The sequence below is a fragment of the Malaya genurostris genome, chromosome 3, assembly GCF_030247185.1.
Source record: "Malaya genurostris strain Urasoe2022 chromosome 3, Malgen_1.1, whole genome shotgun sequence".
Lineage (NCBI taxonomy): Eukaryota > Metazoa > Arthropoda > Insecta > Diptera > Culicidae > Malaya > Malaya genurostris.
Genome location: NC_080572.1, coordinates 162,173,974 through 162,196,716, shown reverse-complemented (window position 1 = coordinate 162,196,716; position 22,743 = coordinate 162,173,974). Strand labels below are relative to the sequence as shown.

Here is a 22,743-nt window from a genome sequence, read left to right as displayed (position 1 = left end):
GCAACACTGGAAAATGACTGATTATGCTTCTTGTAAATCAGCACAACTGAAGTCACAAATCGAAGCAGACTTGATCAGTGTTGGCCTTGTTATCATGGGAACTATCTAGAAATTACCTATGAACTAAAATGGAGTTCAGTACACTGCCATCGATAAACCCAAACAAGCTGAATTCAAACCATTCATTTGTTTTCGTTCTAGTGAGGAAATGTGGTATTTGCTGAAAAACCGCACTCTTCAAGACATGGAACACCACACTTGTTACTGGTTGGATGCTATTCACGAGCCAATCGAAGCATGCGCACTTCGCTGAGCTATCATTTATGGGGCTTCGTGCTCGATGTTTTGACATGTGCTTGCTTTGCGATAAGTCCTATTTGAAATACGGACAGAGTTGAGTTGAGGTGTCTTGCAGATTACCGGTGCTGAATTAGGGTTAGAATGACTTTCAACGCATTTAACTCGAAGAAGTAGTGATTCCCGTGTAATGTGAGAACCACCGCCATAAGTTCATTATTCGTGCGCGGAACATTACTCATGAATAGTAACGCATTATCATCTCGCGTAAACAGTCGAGTTCGCAACACGGATGATGGTGAACGTTGCTTGTTAATAATTTGTTTTAATAAAATTAATTACGTGTCAGAATCAATGTAAATGCCTTGTATCTTGCCCGTGCTTCTTCCGACTGTCGCGCCCGGTAACCAGCTGGAATAATATTCTCAATATTGAACCGACAAAATCATTAATCGCGCGTGATCCCCATTCGTGACCCCTGAAGGCATGGTTATCAGTGGTAAAAATTACCTCTCCCAAATAATAACTCTAATACTCTGCTAAAGAGAGAACTGCAAATGGGAACTTGTACCCTATGAAAAATTGGAAACATTTTTTTGTGTACGACACAACTCGTTCATCACTGCCTACTATTAATGACAGCTGGACGGGCTGTTTCTGCGAGCACGACTGACAAACAAGACTGTGTTATTTATTATATTTTCTTCACTTTGCGCGATTTCTGATTCGAGGTTGATTATTTGAAGGAAAGCAAATCGTTGCACATTATTTCTGTTGAAATCTCTGCGCCGACCATTGCATTGGAAGCATTGATGATTGGCGCCTGATGACTTTTCTTGTGACGATGGAGGCATTCCGCAGCAATGTCACTGTAATAATCATTAGCGATTAATGATTCGATAGACTAGAACAATAACTTTCTCAATTAAACCTTTTCCGAAAATTCCAAAACTCATACTCTAGTTTTACCACAGAGAACATACATCCAAGTAGAGATATCTATGTGTGTAAGAAATTTAACGGTTGTTTAGAAAAGTGATCACCAACTAGCAAATCGCTTATGGACTCTTGCGTTTGAGCTTTCATATAATAGTAATTGATGCGTGCAAAATCGTACGCAACGGTGATTTGCAACCAATTTTCACTTGTACGCAAGTTTAAAAAACTGTTTTAATCCACATAGTGGTGTAATGATGCCTTTCTCATATTAATCATACTATCATATATAATACTGCGATTCTTGAAAGAATAACCGAAATCGGTTTGTTTAACCGTCTACTGATAAAAACTATTAATTGGAAAAGTTTTTAAGGTTTTTCCCCATTTTCAGTGATGGTATACAATTTTAACCCACTTTACTCTATATTTCCGGACCCGGAAGTCGGATCCATATAATATTCAGGAATTTTGTATGGGACCACAAGACCTTTCATTTGAATCTAAGTTTGTGAAAATCGGTCGCGCCATCTATGAGAAAAGTTAGAACACATATTTTCTTATTTTGCACATTTTTCCCCATAACTGCCGAACCGAAAGTCGAATCCAAATAATATTTAGGATTTTTTTATGGGACCTCAAGACCTTTAATTTGAACCTGAGTTTGTGAAAATCGGTTCAGCAATCTCTGAGAAAAGTTAGTGCACATTTTTTCACATTTTTTTGCACATTTTACCCCATAATTTCGGAACCGGAAGTCGGATCCAAATAATATTCAGGAATTTTGTATGGGACCACAAGACCTTTCATTTGAATCTTATTTTGTGAAAATCGGTCGCGTCATTTATGAGAAAAGTTAGAACACATATTTTCTTTTTTTCGCACATTTTACCCCATAACTCCCAAACCGGAAGTCGGATCCAAATAATATTCAGGAATTTTTTATGGGACTTCAAGACCTTTCATTTGAATTTAAGTTTGTGAAAATCGGTTCAGCCATCTCTGAGAAAAGTTAGTGCACTTATTTTCACAATTTTTTGCATATTTTTCCCCATAATTCCGGAACCGGAAGTCGGATCCAAATAATATTCAGGAATTTTGTATGGGACCACAAGACCTTTCATTTGAATCTAAGTTTGTGAAAATCGGTTCAGCCATCTCCGAGAAAAGTTAGTGCAAAAAAACGTTACATACACACATACGCACATACACACACAGACATTTTGCGTACTCGACGAACTGAGTCGAATGGTATATGACACTCGGCCCTCCGGGCCTCGGTTCAAAAGTCGGTTTTCACAGTGATTGCATATTCTTTCTGTATGAGAAAGGCAAAAAAAAGATGTTTATGCCTGTTATCTGTGGTTTTACGTAGAAGGAATAATAATTTTGAAAACCTTTAAGTTTTCAATAGGAATTTTTTTTTAATTTGACTAATACAATTAAACGATATTCGAGTGTAGTTACTTAAACTGATAATCGATTTCCGTTTACTTTCTCGTCAAGTATGTCAAGTATTGCCAAGTCAAAGTTCGTTGTTCCGAAGGATGCTCGAAATAAAACATTATTGACATTTGCAAATAAGTTTCGGATGTGGCAGGCGCACTCCCTTCATCGCTTTCAGAACAAACAACGGTTCGATCTATACGTAAGAATGCCTTACGAGACGTCTCTTGTCATTCATAAGGATCATATCAGTTTTGGTCTGACCTTGCATCCAGGTACTACGCTCGAAACGTGTTGGAGTGGTACCGAGTCAAAGGAGTCAGTTTTGTACCAAATGATATGAACCAAATTCACCGGAACTTCACCTAGTTGAAAAATGTTGAATCATGTTTAAAACTGAGCTTCGCAAACATCCAAAAACTAATAGAACAGAGCAGCAGTTGACGAAAATTTAGGTAAAAACAACAAAACGCTGGGTAATTGGAAAGCACAAAATGATGAAACAAATGGATGAAAACGAAGATTCGGACATTACGAGACAAAATTGAGCTAAACAAATTTTGTTAAAACTAGTAGTTTTTTATACTCTGAACATTTCAAAACAATCCGATTATTGGTTTAATTTTGATGAGTAAAAATGTGTGTGCCATTTTGCTCGAGTACACCCTCTGGATAACGATAAATTAAATTGAAACTGTTGGACATAGTCAAGGTAGCTTCCAGAATACTTTCTATGATAATTTATTTATACATTTTGGTAGTATTTTGATAGTTGGGTTTAAAGATCCAAATTCCTAGATTTGTTTAATTCGGAAATGCTTTATTGCCGAATTTTGCAGAACATTTACCCATTTCATCACTACTATAACGCGAATGGAAAAACTTGTTTTAATCCACCTAGTGGTGTAATGATGCCTTTCTCATATATCTCATGTTCTCAGACATAAAGGTGTGGTATTCATCAAAATAAATTCCGAAACCGAAAGCCGTGAACCGGTATAATCGAAGTCGGTTCGACATTTTGGAGTACAATCTCCGGTCGTTAATCGAAAACCGGGAACCAAGAAAGCTGAATTTGTTTGATCGTTCACTGCAATGACTACCGATTGGAGTAGTTTTGAGGCAAATTTGGAAATTATTTTACGTTTTTCATTTCGCTGCTGTTATTGACGGCATAATTTTTTTTAACAATTTTAACTATAATTGCGGACCGGATGAAATTTAGGAATTCAATATGACCTTTCGTTTGAACCTAAGTTTGTTTTGGAATGCACGACCACCGGTGCTTCCAGAGTCGGAATCCGGGAACCAGGATAGCCGAAATTGGTTTGTTTGGTTGTCTGTTGATAATGGCTACCGATTGGAGTAGTTTCGAAACCTGCTTAGAATTTTTTAGAGTTCTTTGTTTCGCCACTTTAAATGACGGTATCAAATTCTTAGTTGGATCCAGATAAAATTTGGAAGTTTTGTATAGTACCATAAAACTTTTATTTTAAACCTAAGTTTGTTGGAATCGGTCACGCCATCTCGTAAAAAAGTGAGGAAGTAAATTAAAATAGGAATTTTTATACTAATCTCCCTGTATTTCCGGAACCGGAAGTCGGATTATCAAAAGTAAATTTCTTAGTATTTTGCTGTATATGTCTCTATTGGCGGTTCCGGTATCTAAGATGAACATTGAACATGGCCAAGGCTTTCACATTTCACTAAAAACTCAATTGTAGACACTAGCCTTATGTCTTATGCATATAAATATTTTAAACTCAGTTGATAATTTCGTAACATAATATCCGATCTGCTTCGCGAACCGTATCGCGAAGTAAGCAGAATAGAATAAAGCTAAACTCATGTCCAATAATGACAGTGTGTGCTGGAGATCGTACCAAGAGCTCTTACGTATTTACGTCTTTTTTCACACACTCGGTTCGGTTTGAAACAAGACATTCAAATGCACGTACCGGTTATCAACTGATGACACTGACATGGAGCTTGAAGCAATTTATGATTAAGCATTCCGAATTATAAATCATAACGTAAGATGTTATTTAGCACTAGCAATTAAATAAAACAGCGAGCCATAGCGGTTATCACTACATTGGCCGTAACCTTCGAACTAAGAATTAGTCCGGTGTTGATTAGACACATATTGAATTGTACACACATTACAGCGCTGACGTTAAGTGATATTTTGCATCCTTTCACTATTGCACTATAGATTATTGTACTCTCAATCTCTTGCATTTTTTTAGGCTGCTGGAATCGACCTGAAGGAGAACCTCGCAGCCGGCGGAGCACCATGGCCTTATCCCTCCGTTTACCATCCGTACGATGCCGCCTTTGGCTACCCCTTCAACTCGTAAGTTTTTAATTAAATTTATCAATATTTCATGCCAATGATCACCCTCGTTGTCCTGGATGTCCCTTTCCTAATTGTAAATCTTTTTCTGCCTCGGGGTGGGCGTGATGATATGGAAATTCGTTGTATCGCCTCAAGGGACAACGTTGCTTCTTTGTTTGGTCGCCCCAACAACAGCAGCAACAACAACAATTGCGGCAGTAACAGGAACGTTGAAAAAAAAATAGATCTGAGAACACATGTTTCTTCCGCACGAATTCATGTACTGTGATTAATTAATTTCCTTTCGTCGTTGTCTCATTAGTGTGCGAGAGAGACGTGAGACGATTTCTCATTATAAAATTACGACAAATTTATGAAGATGTTTCACTTGTCGGAGAGAGCTAAAAGCCTCTCCGGGGTTTAATGAATTTCTAGTTGACGGAATAGCCGAGTTAAAAAGAACGACATGTTGATTTGACCTCCTCATTTTTCTCGTGGGTTGCAAATATATGTCACCTCGATGATCTGACGGCAGTAAAGAATGTTTGACTTTCGAAAGTCTCTGTGATCTTTGCCGAGTTGTTTCTTCTGTCCGCCAACAAGCTGATGACAAATTTATGACTATTCTGTGATGAATTCACCGGGAACCGGCTTCCAACAACACCGGTGGCGTTGGTCAACTGAAGATGTAGCTTGACTCCAGTCTCAGAACATTTAAATGTTTTCACACATGCTTCGAGTCGTACTGCTTAACTACCTTTGATCACCTAACACCATCCAGTCATTAACTTCCATCCCGCCGTTCCATCCGCAATTACTTCCTCCCTGTGCTTACATTGAATTGATAACTTACTGTATGTAATGATTGATTTCCCATTGGTTCGCGGAGTGATGGTTTCTATGCTGTCACAGATAACTTGGTGGACTTCCAACGAGTCTTAGCTGTTTGGTGAATCGTGAGGCAAAGTTGTTAAGAGGAAACACTTGTTCAAACAAAATGCTTACTTGAATTGCTCTACGAAATCACCTCAGTCAGTGCCGATGACAGCGATCAAGCCGGTCACACCTACAAGAAGAGCAACAACAGAGTGCGCTACAGCAGCTAAGAAGGCGATGAGTGATTTACTGATTTGTCATGATATTTCTTCGCTTTTGGCTTACGTGATAGCCGTACACGCGGAGCATGGCGTACTTTGTTAGGTTTCGTTGTATGCTAATTCGCTTTTAGTTGTACCTTTTCGAGCAAAACAAACGCGGAATATTCTTGCACGCTTTGCGCCTGGTTTGTGTATTCTAATGACAGGAAATGTTAGTTTTTTTTCTCTCTCTTTTACATCGCCCAACGTTTTGTCTGTTCCCTTGTTTGTGGATGATTTGACAACGTCAATGCATGTGTCTTTTCACCTTTTTCAGGCCGACGATGAACTCTTCAGGTGACATCGGGTGTAAGCGCACATCAAATGTGTCTTAATTATAAAGTTAATGTAACGACACTTATTCATACGAATTTGGTTAACAGCTCAACTCGTACGGACAGATCGTTGAATTATTGATGATATTGATATTCCGTTTAATATTCACTCCAGTGTCATTTCCAGGTAATATCGAATCGTACTTTAGGTCCGATAGAAACGCATCAGTTTGATACTAAAATGGAATAAGTCATTGTTTCTTCGATGATCCGCACACATTGTTTGCTTATCGGGCGCTTGCTGTGTTTCGCAAAACCCATCTACGAGTCTTATCGCTTGAAAGCGATCCTAGTAGTCAACGACATCTACTTAAGAGTCCACTGGCAGTACAATTCATTAGCACGTTCTCTAGAACAATCGAATGTCATCAAGTATTTAACATGTAGTGCTACGATGAATTAAGCCAAATTTATCGACGGAATTCACTGGAAATCACGACTTGCGAACTGCGGTGCGGTTCCATGAAGTATGCATGTCTAACACACCATCAAAATATGTTTGAAGAAGATCTTTATCGCACGTTTCCTTATATGATCGTTCGGCTCGAAACCGGTGCTATCAATTACGTTCCGGGAAAACGAACAATATCTTTTCAGTAAAGTTAATAACGTGACATGTCGGTATTGTAGTCGTTTTGTAAATAAGACTTTATCGACACTATAAGTTCACTTCATGCGGAATAATATGAACATAGGCTTCTCATCTCTGATCGACTTCGACTTTAGTAGAAATGTGAGGTCCTATTAGAAACCTGACAGACAACTAAGCAATTCACAACTATACCATATGATAGAGTTTCTAACACGTAACCATTCCTCTTTGGAAGTCTTTGTAAACGGTGGTTTTTGTTTGAAAATAGCTACCTGATAAAATCTCCCGTGCGAAGGTAAATCCCGATCCATTCCTCGATCGGATGATTGGAACAACATCTTTCAATTTTTCATGAACCTGTCAGCCGACACTTCCGATAAGGGCGTGAAATGAAGACAGGATCGCCGTAAGGCTGAGCCACTCTTTAAATGAGACCATCGACGTGAGTGTTGATAAATCAAGCAAGCCCAAACTCCGTGAGGCGACAGGGCTAATGATCACTCCCCCGGCGACGACACGTCCGTTATATCCTCAGCGTCGGAAGCGTGCAACGTTCCCGCGCCAATGTTGTTGTGATGTGGAAAGGTAAATAAATCAATCTTTCCTCCCCGCCTCCGGCGAGTGTTGCTTTTATTCCAGGTCACAAACGTAAATTTATCGCGCCTTTTTGATCTTGCTACACCTTTGGCCCAGCGATTGATGGCGGCAGCCCGGTAGGGTGTTTGATGCCGAAGGAAGTGTTCCGAGAAGTCATTATATATTTCACACCTGCATTTCAAAAGTTTTGAACTAATTAATTCTAGACATGACGTTTAGGGAGCTTGAAAAGAGTAGAAAACGATGGACTAAATATGGCCGGTAGTGTTCCCACTCTCGATATATGCTGTCGCTAAACGTTGCACATAACCTGTTTCAGTACGTTTTGCTTGGATGCTTTTGATGAGATTCTATTTCTGGATTCACATTTACATGACATTATTTCTCAAATTGTCCATTATGCTTGTTAACATATCGCAGTATATGTGAAGGTCATTTACTATCTTGGAATCAAATGAAAATTTTGCTTTCATTTATTATACCCAATTTCCCATTTGCATGAGATTTCATGAACAGATTTATATTTTGAAAATGAAAAATTATTCTGGGACACATTGTTCATAGCTAGATGACATCACGAAGGACAATGTTTCGCTATATCAGTCTACTACAGTCAATACCCCATTTTTGGTTGTAGTTCTGGTACCACCAAATCACGAGTATGAATTGATCACTTATTTTGTTATTGTGAAATTAGAAAAAAATATCGTTTAATTTACTTTCTATTTACGAATTTTTTAGATTTGAAACATATTGCAGTCGCATTTGGTTTACCTTATCGGAGTCTATATAATGATCTATTATAGGACGATTACTCATGACTTTACACAGAAAAAAATATTTTGTGAATTTATATCTATTTTCATGCACATTTTTGGAGTAGCCAATTAGGCATAAATTTACTTACAAATTTTGTACATTGCAACACAATTTAATCGCAAAAATAAGCGTTAATTTAAAGTTACACTTGTATTAATTGAAAATTCAATGCAAATCCAATTTATTTTTGCATCATTTATGGTTTTCAATCAAACTTTCGATTCAACACATGTCTATTCCAAGTCACTATCGATTTACACGTCGTGTAAATTTCATTATTTTTTTCTGTGTATATACGGTTTTTAATCTTGTTTGTCTCGTTGAATGGAGAAGATTTTAGTAATAAATTTACGAATAATGTGTTGTAAATTAAAAATATTGAAAAGTATACTTGATTTTAAGTCTAAGCTAAAGGGTGATTTTTTAAGAGCTTGAGAACTTTTTTAAACAATAAAACGCATAAAATTTGCAAAATCTCATCGGTTCTTTATTTTAAACGTTAGATTGGTACATGACATTTACTTTTTGAAGATAATTTCATTTAAATGTTGACCGCGGCTGCGTCTTAGGTGGTCCATTCGGAAAATCCGCTTTTTTATCGACAAATTTTGTTCAGCGATGAGGCTCATTTCTGGTTGAATGGCTACGTAAATAAGCAAAATTGCCGCATTTGGAGTGAAGAGCAACCAGAAGCCGTTCAAGAACTGCCCATGCATCCCGAAAAATGCACTGTTTGGTGTGGTTTGTACGCTGGTGGAATCATTGGACCGTATTTTTTCAAAGATGCTGTTGGACGCAACGTTACAGTGAATGGCGATCGCTATCGTTCGATGCTAACAAACTTTTTGTTGCCAAAAATGGAAGAACTGAACTTGGTAGACATGTGGTTTCAACAAGATGGTGCTACATGCCACACAGCTCGCGATTATATGGCCATTTTGAGGGAAAACTTCGGAGAACAATTCATCTCAAGAAATGGACCGGTAAGTTGGCCACCAAGATCATGCGATTTGACGCCTTTAGACTATTTTTTGTGGGGCTACGTCAAGTCTAAAGTCTACAGAAATAAGCCAGTAACTATTCCAGCTTTGGAAGACAACATTTCCGAAGAAATTCGGGCTATTCCGGCCGAAATGCTCGAAAAAGTTGCCCAAAATTGGACTTTCCGAATGGACCACCTAAGACGCAGCCGCGGTCAACATTTAAATGAAATTATCTTCAAAAAGTAAATGTCATGTACCAATCTAACGTTTAAAATAAAGAACCGATGAGATTTTGCAAATTTTATGCGTTTTATTGTTTAAAAAAGTTCTCAAGCTCTTAAAAAATCACCCTTTATATACCTAAGTTGTATTCTAACCACAGGAATGCAGAAGCAAAGCAAAGCCTTGGTATTACATTCCTTTTGTAGAACATGATCATCTGTTTCAACACACTTCGCAGTTGATTCATATTGTACAGAACCATTGCATGGCTGGTGCTACGATCCTACTGATGCAAAATATCCTTCCAGGTTGGGGCTCGAACATATGACAACCAGCTTGTAAGACCAGTGCCCTACGCATTGAACCACCAACCCGGGGACTAGAAATGTAGAAACCGTTCTTAAATTTTTAAGAATCGAAACAAACGCCAAACGATACAGGAATTGCTTTCATTGGAACAAAATCAAGATCACCATTAATCGTCAGTACTTGTTAATGACAATGGTCTTTGGTGTGAAATTTCAGAGATTTTCCCTCATTTAGTCAATATTTTCAAGCTGACCACTTTCTTTATCCCATAACTCCCTAACCAAAGCTCGGATTCAAATTCTAACACCAATGCTGTTGTAATTTTTTAAGAGTCTATCCTTTTGAAAATAAATCCGGACATCTCGGAAAAAGCAGAAATGATACAGCTTAAAATTTTTTAGTATTTATCTTTATATTTAAAAGAAAAATGTTTCTCTTCGGATTTAGTTTTCGAACCAGAATCTTTTTATCTAATTTTATTGGAAAATTGAGTTTAAGTAACAATTTTGAGAGCATTCTGTTTCACATGAATTATTGTATTGAAGGAAAAAAAACTATTCAAGAAGATACCAGATTATGAAGAAATTTCGAAAATATATGACTGTCAGTAAAAATATTCTTCATATTTTAATAAAAAAAACTTTTGGATTTTCTATTAACGATGTTTGAATTGTGTGCTTTGCAAATCATCATTGATAGAGAGAACAGAAGTAATAAAGAGGAAAATAAGGTGGGCAAAAATGTGTTTTGGTGTTCGTGAGATAAGAAGCACGAGCTTATTTTTATCATACCACTTGTTCTAGTTTCCAAAGAATCAAAGCATGCATAGTTATCATGTAACCGAAGCACTTTCGAAATGTTTAGAAACATTTTGGGTTTCCAATACCAGTAAGCCACGCATTCTGCATCACCTACCTATTGCTTATTGGAGCAAAAGCTTATGCTTTTCTATTCTTTAAATATCATGTTGATTCTAGCTCACTCGCAAAGTTCATTCCCCGAATCTCACAAAATGATCAAAGTTGCTTAGCAAACCAAACATCTAAACGACCTTCTAATATCTAATGCTAATATCATGTTATTTGTCTATGTCATGACACAGATTAACTCTTATATAATTGGCCTCCGATAATTAACAACTCATGCCATACGAAATATGAACTAATCTAGGGATTATTTTTCCTTAAATTGGGTTTGTCCTTATCACATCGCTTGGTGGGTTGCGTTTCGTCTCGTTCATTATTCTCATCGTTGCCGCGCACCGCACGCGAAATTGTTTCCCATTATCATGAATTTTTAAACGCATATCCATCGAGAGTAATCCTTTTATCTACCGTGTTCTCTCGTCGGCCATCCACAGCAGGCGATGATTTTTTCATGCTTCAAACTGAGATTGATTCATTCGGTTTTTTTTTTCATTATATCACAGTCACCATGTAACATTACACAGCAATTACAGAGCTGGTATACGTTTTTTCGTTGTCCCGACACACATTTCCCGCATCCTCTAGAAGCACAAACTCATGCTACAAACTGGAAACTGAAAAGTGCTTGTCGTCTTTTCCGCGGGAATAATGTCATTGCTGTGTTTGATAAATAATTTAAACCTCTGCTCTCTGGTTGATATTTCATTACGTTTTTTTTCTGCCAGACTGGTGTGCAAACGACACAAACTCCATTTGTCAAGTACTAGTACGTTCTATTCTAAATTAATTTCTCTTCTCAATTTCAAATTCTAAATTGATCTAGCTTTCGGAAGGCCCCCTTCCACAGCTCAAATTCACCATTATTTACCATCAAAAGTCAATCAAAATACAGAAAATTTGTCATGTTGGAAATTTACTGTTCGATTTCGATCAACCATCATTTATCACTGTTTAGAAGTTATCGAACGCTTTGTTAAGCCGTGAAGCAAACGAGAAGTTCACCGGCATTTTCATCAACTTCCTCCGTTTACCGACCATGCGGCATGCAAATACCGCAAAAGCTCGTGCTTCGCGTAGGCAAGCCGCCGCCTATGATGACAGTCACAATCGCGATGATAGATTTGCGATTGAACGAACGGCTCAAGCGACTAACTGAATACACTTCTAGATTGACCAAGGTAAACTTCCATGATAAATATAATTGTGCCATACTTCTCACGCTTACTTCATCCGACGGCTTGTGACTACGGCCCTGGAACAAAAATGTCAAAGCCTTTTTCTTTTCTGCATTTTACGTTTTCAGTTGAATGATGTCCTTTCGGAACGGCTGACAAACGACACAGAATCAGGCCCAAGTTTGTATTCGCACCAAACGCGACTCACTGGTCGCCGAAAATCTCCAACTGTCAGTCAGAATCGTCGGTCGGTCTGTCGCTGATGGAGCGCGTATCGAGAAAATCAAATTCAGATAAATCATGAAGATGATATCGCTTCGAAGGATTATTTATCATTTATGTGTTTCGATATTTATTTATGCACTATTCAATTGCGAACATACGCGCTTCGGTGGACGATTTCCGACTGGTGACCATGACGGCGACCACCGGCAGAGTTGTGTCTCAAGAGTGACGTGGAGATTCGCTGTCTATCACCAATCAACAAATCAAACCGCTTGGAAAATCCATCTAAATCGAGCACGCAATTGACGACTCTTCATCAAGTGTAATTTACAACGAAATAAATTTCAAGCACATTGCTGTCCAATCCCCTATAGCCATGCAAATTTCTAATTGTATTTATATATGACGGCCTTCTGCGATGTCCAATTCAAGCAGGATAGGGTGTATTATTTTGAACAGCTCGTTCTTTGTGTTGATTGTATACATGTATAAGAAATAAAATTGAAATTACCCAGAGTTGGAATAAGGATGAGCTAAACGATTCACAACCCAGCAGGAAGCACTGGAATTAGAAGAAGATTAGATTAGAAGCTACTTGAAGCAGATATGCAAAACCTATATAGCGTGCAATAAAACAAGCTTGTTCATGGACCTACCCAGGAAATGAACAACTGACCGTGTGAAGAGAACTATTAGTTCGTAATGTTTATTAACAAATATGTATTAATTTAAAAATCTTACATATTTGTCAAAGTACACCATTTGGTCGGTGTTTCGTGCATGAATCAAGTAAGTCGTTGGCGCCCGTCCACCCACGCAACCTCAATTTAGCTGTATGGGTCGAGGTAGCTGGTCACGTTTCACCAATTTAAACCATCCTAGATGGTCGAGAAACTAGTAGAAAAAAAGTTCGTACGAGAAACTAGTCATGTCGTATAACAGAACGTGTAAACTGAACGAAGCTACACCCGTGTGACTAAGGCCAATTGTGGACAAGCTACTTACTCCCCTTCTTCCCTTCCTACTTCAGACCATTCTTTCTACTTGTTACCTCACACTCATTCGATAAATCCGCTCAGGTGTGAGACTACTGCACTGGTCTTCCACTGGTTTACCATAGTAGGCTGCAGAACGTGAAAATGTTTTATTTGCTTGTATTTCGATATGCATTTACATGCTAGAATACTAATTCGAACAGGACCGGAAGCTAATTAATTAGATTTTGATGGAAAGTAAACTCAGTATTGGGTATTGAGAAACGATTTTAGACAATTGAAATATATTTCAAGAGAAAATATTTCGCTTGGCAATAATTTCTCAATCTATTATACTAAAAGAAAACCCAAGTTACAGTTTATAATACCAAAGAAGCCATATAAATGTGCGAGAAACTTTGCCGATGCAGACGAGAAACCCTCCACTGCTATTACCCATTACATGCAGGCGCCAATGGCTATAAAACTCACCGAAAAATAGACACACTACCTTTCTAAATTCGAAATTGGACGCTTGACCCTACCGACTACAAACACGGTGTCTAAAGGGGTAATTAAACGCAGAACAATACCTAATAACCAGCAAGTAATTTAGTGACCATGATGATCAAATTATCATACTTTTATCTTTGAGTTTTATGTTCCCGCTAGACCTGGTTCAGGGAGCTTCCTTTCGTTTCTGTGCTCTTCTCCAGACTGCCTCCTCGTTTGATTCATTTACATAAGCAATAAAAAGCTAAAAGGAGCTAAGTGCAATGCGGTGAAAGATCCGAAGACAAGAAAGGTGGCTTCCGCTTCTCCCCACCCGACGGTACGTATTAGGCAAGAATGACTTTTGTAGCACCCGTATACTAACAAGTATGACATTCATTCGACAAAAACCAGGCTCGTGTGAGTCAATCTGATTTCTAGGAAAGTCACGAATCCTCTGGTAGATTGTTATTCTTCAGTTAAATCCCAGAATCGAATGTAGGAGAAACGGCGCCCATTTGAATGGAATGTGACTCTTTTGAAGCCGACAACTCGAACGACCGGATGACCACGTTTGGGTGCGACTTCGTCAATAAGAATGTCAGATTCAAATAATATCTACATACTGATATACGTCGGGAGCACCATAAAGCGTAACAACTAATTAGTAACCCAACAACACTCAATTGTTACTGGTGGTGTTGACTACAGACATTCTTCCGATGGACTCAGTCGCCACCTCTGCCAGTGTTGCCAACTAAGTGGATAATCCAAATACGATCTCTGATCGTCATACTTGACTAATAATTTACTTGATTAACAATTAGCCTAATGTAACACCACTTCCCAATCGATGCCAGACTGGAAGAGTGAACAACTTCCGAAGTATCAATAAAAACGAAGCCAACACAGCCGACAATATTCACTGCGGACGTAGAGTGACCAAAACGAGCATGTCTGTGTCATTTGCCACAAGAAACAAGCTGAAAATAGGCGCATAAATTGGTTGTGAATATTAATGAAGCCACGCAGTAACAGAACTACAGCACTTTGACCGGACAGGGCATAAATCAAATATAGGAGCGGAATTCAAGCTCCCTAAAAGGTTCAGGCAACCGTCAAACTGGTCAAGAAGAACAGGTGCATACAATACTTTTCTTCCCATCAGCGTTGCATTACCAACGGTAAATCACACAACCGTAAGGAATAAAACATGAACGGCTATAGGAAAACATTCATAAAACCTTATTATAACTATAAAAAATCGAATAACCATAAAGAATGCTTCGATCGATTTTGCATACCATTAACCAAACTTTGATTCTGGTGTTCCGTTTTTCGGTATCGTTGTTCCACTCAAATAAGTTTACATCTACATAAATGTTCACGCCCGTGAATATATTTTTAGCTCGATTTTCTACCAAATATGACGCTTTCTAGCAAACGGGAGTAAATTTGAGACACTATGGAAAACACCGCCCGATTAAGACCGAGGCGAAAACCGAACACCAACGCGCATCAGAAATGGAATAAATTATTGATTAGTTGTAATAAGTGTGGTAGTGTGACAGGAAGATGACCATTTATAATTTTTTTTAAAGAAACGTTTTTAAGGTGTGCGCAGCACGTCAATCGGTCGCACTTTAACAATTTCGTGTCTGCATGATATTGTTGGAAACAAAAGAAGGTGATTCTATTAGGCGAACAATGGGCATGTTATGGCTTCATTATGAAGTAAATATATGCTTGTAGAAAGTGACCAGCCATATGTTAACCATTATTGGTTTAACAAATTAATAGCACGCTACGAGCTAGGGTTGCGCCTTTGATCTATTGGCTCCGTAAAAATGGTGTGGGGGTTGAATTCTTGCGCTTTAACTGACACCCGAAGTGAAATGATTCATTTATTTCCAATTGAGTCTAGCCTGACCCTGTCAGCTTAGAGCGAAATCAGTTTTCAGTTCAGCAAACGCCATCGCACGGTCTTATATTGAACATTTCATGCACTGACGAAAAATGAATTCCGATTCTGTTTGCTACGATGGTGTTGTATCCAAATCAACATTGGAGTTTTGCGACTTTTTTGCAAAGTTCTTTGCTTCGGTATTTGCTGGAAATACTGCCTCAGACATCGAAGCTAAGGTTGCAGCGTTGGATGTTCCTGAGAACTTAGTGCACATCGACACCTACGATATTACTCCTGAATTGGTTGTTGCAGCGGCAAATAAATTGAAACGTTCATTCTCGATCGGGCCAGATGGTATATTAGCAGCAGTCTACAGCCACTGTGCAACTGTTTTAACAGTTCCTCTCTGCATGATATTCAACAGATCATTTGAGGAAGGAATCTTCTCGATTATTTGGAAGCAGTCTTAACATATATGTTTCCCGTGTACAAAACCGGTGATCGTAACAATGTAAGGAACTATCGTGGTATAACGAATTTGTCTGCTGCTTCAAAACTCTTCGAAATAATAGTGAGTAATGAGTTGTTCTCTCGTACAAAACACTACATCTCAGTGGATCAACACGGATTTATCCAGCACTAATCGTCTGGATTTTACCTCGACTTGTATTTCGCGTTTGGAGGAAAAAGTACAAATTGATGCCGTATATACTGATCTAAAGGCGGCGTTCGACCGAATTGATCACCGAATTCTTTTCGCGTCTGGGCGCAACACAAAAGTTCATTGACTGGCTTTGCTCTTACTTAAGTGGTAGAGTCTTACGAGTTAAGCTCGTTATCGAACATATCAGGGGTTCCTCAAGGCAGCAACATGGGTCCACTTCTGTTCTCGCTGTTTTTTAATGTTGTTATTTTGCTGCTCGATAGTGGCTGCAAATTAGTTTACGCCGATTACGATTTGAAACTTTACCTTGAGGTACGCTCTATTGATGAATGCGTGCGTCTTCAACAGCTTCTGGATGAATTCGTTGCCTGGTGTCGAAGGAACTGGCTTATCGTCAACATAGCAAAATGTCAGGTCATAACATTCCGTCGAATTTTGAACCCATTACTTTTTTACTATAAAATTGACGGACAAACGCTTCAAAGAGTTGATCGTGTTAATGACCTTGGCGTTATGTTGGATTCAAAACTCACTTTAAATTTACATCGTTCCACATTAATTACAAAAGCGACTCGACAATTAGGTTTTATTGCTAAAATTGGACGTGCACATACATCCACGTTGCTTGAAGGCATTATACTGCTCGCTAGTTTGGCTTATACTTGAAAATGCTAGCATAGTTTGCAGTCCGTATCAACTAGTTTTAAGTTTACGAATTGAACGAGTGCAGAAACGATTTGTTCGATTCGCTCTAAGGAATCTTCCCTGGCAAAATCCGCTAGATCTTCCACCGTATCGCGATCGCTGCCGTCTGATTGGTTTGGACACACTGGAACGGCGCAGAAAAATTCAGCAAGCAATTATTGTTGCAAAAGTATTAAACGGCGATATTGATTCTTCGAAGCTTTTATCTAGTCTTGATTTCCGTGCATTACAAGGGTCGCTACGTTCTACTAGTTTACTTCAACCGAGATTCCACCGAACGACGTTTGGATTCTATGAACCGATAACAGCATGTATCAGAACATTTGGGACTGTTGAACATCTCTTGTTGGATAAATTAGAGAAAAATAAATAAATTAATTAATAAATAAATAAAGAATAAAACACCACCGCCCAGCACACAGCGTGCTTTGTTCAAAATTGTATAGCTTGCATCATTGCCTTATTTAAATCTATATTTTAACTTGACATAACTGTTTACAAGTTGAAAAGGTTATGGTAGTTTATACCATAATGGTAGTTTATACCATAATGGTAGTCAAGTTTAAAAAAATAATCTTAACAGAATCGAAAACATGAATGAGGTTTTCGAAAATATAAATAATATGGAAAACATTCATTATTACCATTTGAGATGACGTACTACAACAGTGCTTGGCGAATTGAGTACCCTTAAACATTTAATTATTTGGTATGTAAATGTCATGCTTCGGGCAAGGAATTTTATTCTATTACCAATGCTTCTTCGCATGTGTATCGTACGGGGCAAGACATGATGCCATGGTCATCAGATATTAGTACTTCAAACTGTAGTTTTGCAGTGAATTAAAATAGTTGCTCCAAGATTTCTATAGCTATTGTTGGAGATAACAAAATTGAAGTGCTAAACACTTCGACCATGAGAAAACAGTTCAAAAAGGAATTATTTTAAAGATTTTCCATACATCATTCATTTGTCTTTGTATTCTGTTGAAACCAGAGCAGCAAATTCTTCATTTACTCTATTCATGTTTGTGGTTTTTCTTTGCCACACCACGTAGAGCCGATTCATGCCTGGCTTGATAATTGCTTTAATGTTTATTCAATTGGGAATCAAATCGAGTCTCTGGTTCTCTCCATCTATCCTTTGGATTCGGTTCCGTTTTACCTCGCTGCTGTTGTCCTCGTCGTAAGTATACAATCAAGATGATAACAGTCGAAGTGGAACATTAAACATGGCGTCTTATGTGCGGTGGTGGTGGCGGTCCAAATCTCGATTGTCTTGTTTGTCTTGGCTCCAACAGAATGTTTCTTACCTTGAATTTGTTAAGGATGGTAAAATGAAAAAGAAAACGCAGTCAATTTGAAAGGGCACTTCCCGACCGCTGCCATGAAAATGTGTGAATTTTTGCTCTTTACTTCAGTCACAATCAAATTGCGATGCTCCAACTTAGCAAGCAAAAACGAAGACTGATAAAACTTTTGCGATAACTCGGTGAAAACAGAAAACAAGCTTGTTACGCCTGGAGAAAATATGATGTTCTTTTAGTTCGTTGTTTTTCCGTATCAAGCCATGGATATCACGACAAACCACAAGAAAAAACGGAATGGCGCCCGAGGCGTGACATCGCCACAGCACATCATAGTTCACCAGCCGTTCGAAGCAGGTCGTATGAATTGAACACTGAACGATGTCAAAAAGCCGGTAGCGAAAATTTTCGACCTACCACGAAGGTAATCACATTTTCCAATGTCAATTTGATTGAAATCTCAGCCGTGAACCGACAGTCGCCCGATATGAAAAACGAATACGACTGTCATATGCTTGGATTATACAACTTGGCTTTATCATCACGGATGACCATCTTTCCAACGATGAAAACATAGATGAGTTCATATCATCTATTGCTGATATAAAACCACGTCTCGTCCTTCCTCGAACAATTATGTTTCCGCGGAATGGGCTATCTACGTGTTTTACATAGAGATCTCCGTGTTCTATTGGCTTTTGTGTAGCAAAATTTTGCCCACTTTAATACCGACAGCAAGTCGAAAAGTCCGAACGAATAAACAAAACCACAATATTACGGTTTCCTCTGATGGTGAAACACCACAGAATGACCGAAAACTGCCGGTAGCGGCTGTTGGAAATTATAGAAAGTTTTTCACTCGCTTCTTCTCTCCATCGGCATGAATCCAACCAGACCACGGAATTGAATATGAATTTTCGTACCACATGGTCATTTCTCAATTTTTCACTGCTCGCCTCTCCTTCGGAACCGTTTCCCTAATATAATACTGTGCAATTAGTGGTTCTAGCTTGAAAATTAATCATATTCCCCGCCCTCTTCTTTCTTTTTTATACACTATTCGAACATACAGCTACGGAATGGATCTGAATGGAGCGCGAAGGAAAAACGCCACCCGCGAGACCACGAGTACACTGAAAGCGTGGCTGAACGAGCACAAAAAGAATCCGTATCCGACCAAAGGCGAAAAGATTATGCTAGCGATAATCACGAAAATGACCCTCACGCAAGTGTCCACGTGGTTCGCAAACGCGAGGCGGCGGCTGAAGAAGGAGAACAAAATGACCTGGGAGCCTCGGAATAGAGTAGAAGACGACGATGTTAACCTGGACGATGACGACGATGACAACAAGAGCTTGAAGGACGATAAAGAGATTTTAGGTATGTAGTTTTCGCCGCAAATCCGCGTGTTCCAATAGAGACAATGGGGTAAATTCGCATACGTTGTGTTATTATTACAGATTCCAAAGATTCCGGTACTGGATCGAGTGAAGATGGCGACAGGCCTTCGCGATTGGACATGCTGGATCGACCAAGCAACAGTGATTGGAATGGGTCTCGTAACGGTAGTGGGCCGAACTCACCAGATATTTACGATAGGCCCATGCCCGGACACCCATTGCTTCATCCCTCTCATTTCCCACCGCACTTGCGAGCATCCATAGGAACACCCCCGGAGATCAATCACACACCTAGTGGTAGTACAAATCCCAGCAAGCCAAGAATATGGTCCTTAGCCGATATGGCCAGCAAGGAGAACAAAGACTCCGATTCGTCATCACCAACAGCAACCGGATATTCACCGGGAAAGATAGTAACTCCGTTGGCCGGCCGGGGTCTGAATCCATTGCATCATCATCCCTATATGAGGCCAGAATTTTACCGCAATCTTTACGGCCCACATCTGACATCAGGCTCACCGGAAGTATCACTGTTGGAATCCTATCAACGCACGTTTGGGGCAACACTAGCCCATAATGGAATCCCCGTCGGTATCAATCCTCTGATAACCAAAGCGTCCAGTAGTGGGCCTCCTTTTACACCACTCAGTCTTACTACTACTAGCAATCCCAACACAGCTCCCTTACCTGGAGCATCACCTGCCTCGAGCACCTCTTCTGGCCCAGAAAACCTTACCCCTTCCTCACCTCATACCGAAAAGCTAATATCAGTAACTAAGCCATGACATTTAGAAATAAAATAAGAGAACTAATCGTAACTATTGCGAAACTGTAAAAGTCATAGTTCTGAAATTCCCAAATAAAGAAAAACAATCAGACAATAATAATGAATGTGATTATGAGTTTTGTACCGTTCTGAACTGTCGTAACCGACCAGCAAATCTTTGCCGCTTTTCAATGGACAATGAAACGAAAAATCCTCTTTTTCAGTGCGCAAAACATCATCCGATTTGTAATCGGATATACTATAATGCAATCAATATACACAAGTTGTTCTTAAAGTCCAACAATTTTCGTGTCTCAAATTTAGAAGAGCGTTTAGCAAAACAAAACCATTCTCTAGCTCTAACACCTCATTTAGTTGTGATTGCCGCGGGCAGCTGCGCAAAATCCAAAAGCCGACGGCAAATTCGACCAGTAACAAAGGGGAGTTGGCTGATAGAGAGTGAGACAAACATATACCGTGCCACTGCCGGCGAGAGTTGATCAAAGCAGGCGGATGCCTCTTGCTTTTGATAAGTTACAAAAAGTTAAATAATGGCTAAAATAAATACTGAAGTGCAACGAATTAGTCATAAAAAATCGGAGGAGATAAAAGAGACGTTCAAGCATAATGAGTTTTGGCTGGAAAAGGAGAACGCTGGAAAATGTATCGCCCAAATTTAAGTTTATTGTATCTATAAAACGCGCTCGGATGCAATAAACTTGGATTTTTTTCAATAGAAAGAAAACATTTTTTGTACATTCTAATGCAATGTTTGTATAAATGCAAAGAATAAATGTTGTAAATATTGAAATATAGATAAAGGAAATAGTGTATGTGATATTAAAATGTATTAAATAATTATAGATAAGAAGTAACACGCAGCGCAAGGAATTAACGGTTTTATTCCTTTTTTTCGATCTTGTATCGTTTTTTATTGGGCGCATTTTTTCGAGAATTCGTTCCTTCTACTCTTAGTCAATTTACGGTATCACTTAATTTCCTCACTTTCTGGTAGATAACCGTTGCGGTCAGTTTTTTTTGTTTTTTTTTTGTATCGGAGAAACTGTGTAAAATGAGAACATATCATGGGAACTCACTTAAAGCCATTTCACTAGTTCAAAAATAACGTTTGCATCTTCTCGAGGCTTACACTGATAGAGAAAGCAAAGTGCGCCCAAACGGTTCAAGTGGTAGCAAAGTGTGGAAAGCCCAAGTGACGAGAAGAGGTAAAGTATTTTGTATAATTTAACAATCATTCAAGATGTAGACTACTGAATAGACTTGTGAAAATTAAACAAGTTCAAAGCAGAAGAAAAACAAACAAAAGCAAGTTTGAGAACAACAACCTATGTAAAGCTGTATAAAATTAACGTTAGTGAATTATTTAACCATCCTATTTATTTTTATTAAGAAATAAGCGTTGAGTGTTCAAGTGCAGGAAAATTACAACACCCTGTAAAATGAGAACATTTAAATGAATTTGACTAACTAAAACAAAGTGTAAATCGTATATATAAAAATTAAACTTTATATATTATTGAGGTAATGAATTAAAGTAATTGTACTGTAAATTATCATACCGAACAAAAAAGCAAGAAACAAGAACAGAAAACCAATCGTAATGTTACTAGTTGCAATAAAGAGAATGACGACAGAAAAAAGTCAACATTATAGAAAAAAAAATTGTTGAAATTATTTCCCGTGAAAGAAAATAACTCAGTCTTGGCGAAATTTATGGTTGACCGGTAAGTAATCCCAATGAAATACATTGATCATTTCTGTACTTCCTAAAAGAATTTATTTAACGAAAGAAATAATCCGACAATCATCCAAGAGAGCGAGAGAAGAAAGTAAGAATTAATTAAGAAATTTCCATTCTTAATCTGCAGAGATCCCAATAAATTCGGTTTTTGAAAATGAGATACAAATCTGTCGTTGTGACTGATTTAAAACTTTTTACATATAAGTGGAATTACAATGTTTTATTACTATTTTTTTTTTCAAATATAAAAATTAGGTATAGAACTTTTTCAAACTTTGGAAAATTTTTCCGAGGCCCGGAGGATCGGGTGTCATATACCAATTTATTTTACTCGATGAAATGAGCAAATATCTGCGTATGTGTGTATGTATGTGTGTGCATAACAAGAAACCGTAGAACTCAGATATGGCTGGGTCGTTTTTTATCGGACT

The 22,743-nt window shown here is 38.4% G+C and overlaps 1 protein-coding gene across 1 annotated transcript in view; it reads left to right on the top strand.

Annotated features, from left to right (window-relative positions):
- The window catches only part of LOC131435114 (homeobox protein caupolican), a 78,279-nt gene extending 56,054 nt beyond the window's left edge, over positions 1 to 22,225 (top strand). The window contains exons 3-5 of the mRNA XM_058602651.1: positions 4,929 to 5,035; positions 19,457 to 19,764; positions 19,845 to 22,225. Of these exons, the coding sequence (XP_058458634.1) occupies positions 4,929 to 5,035; positions 19,457 to 19,764; positions 19,845 to 20,569 (1,140 nt within the window). The 3' untranslated portion in view covers positions 20,570 to 22,225. The remainder of the gene's footprint in view (positions 1 to 4,928; positions 5,036 to 19,456; positions 19,765 to 19,844) is intronic.
- Positions 22,226 to 22,743: the final 518 nt, after the last annotated feature.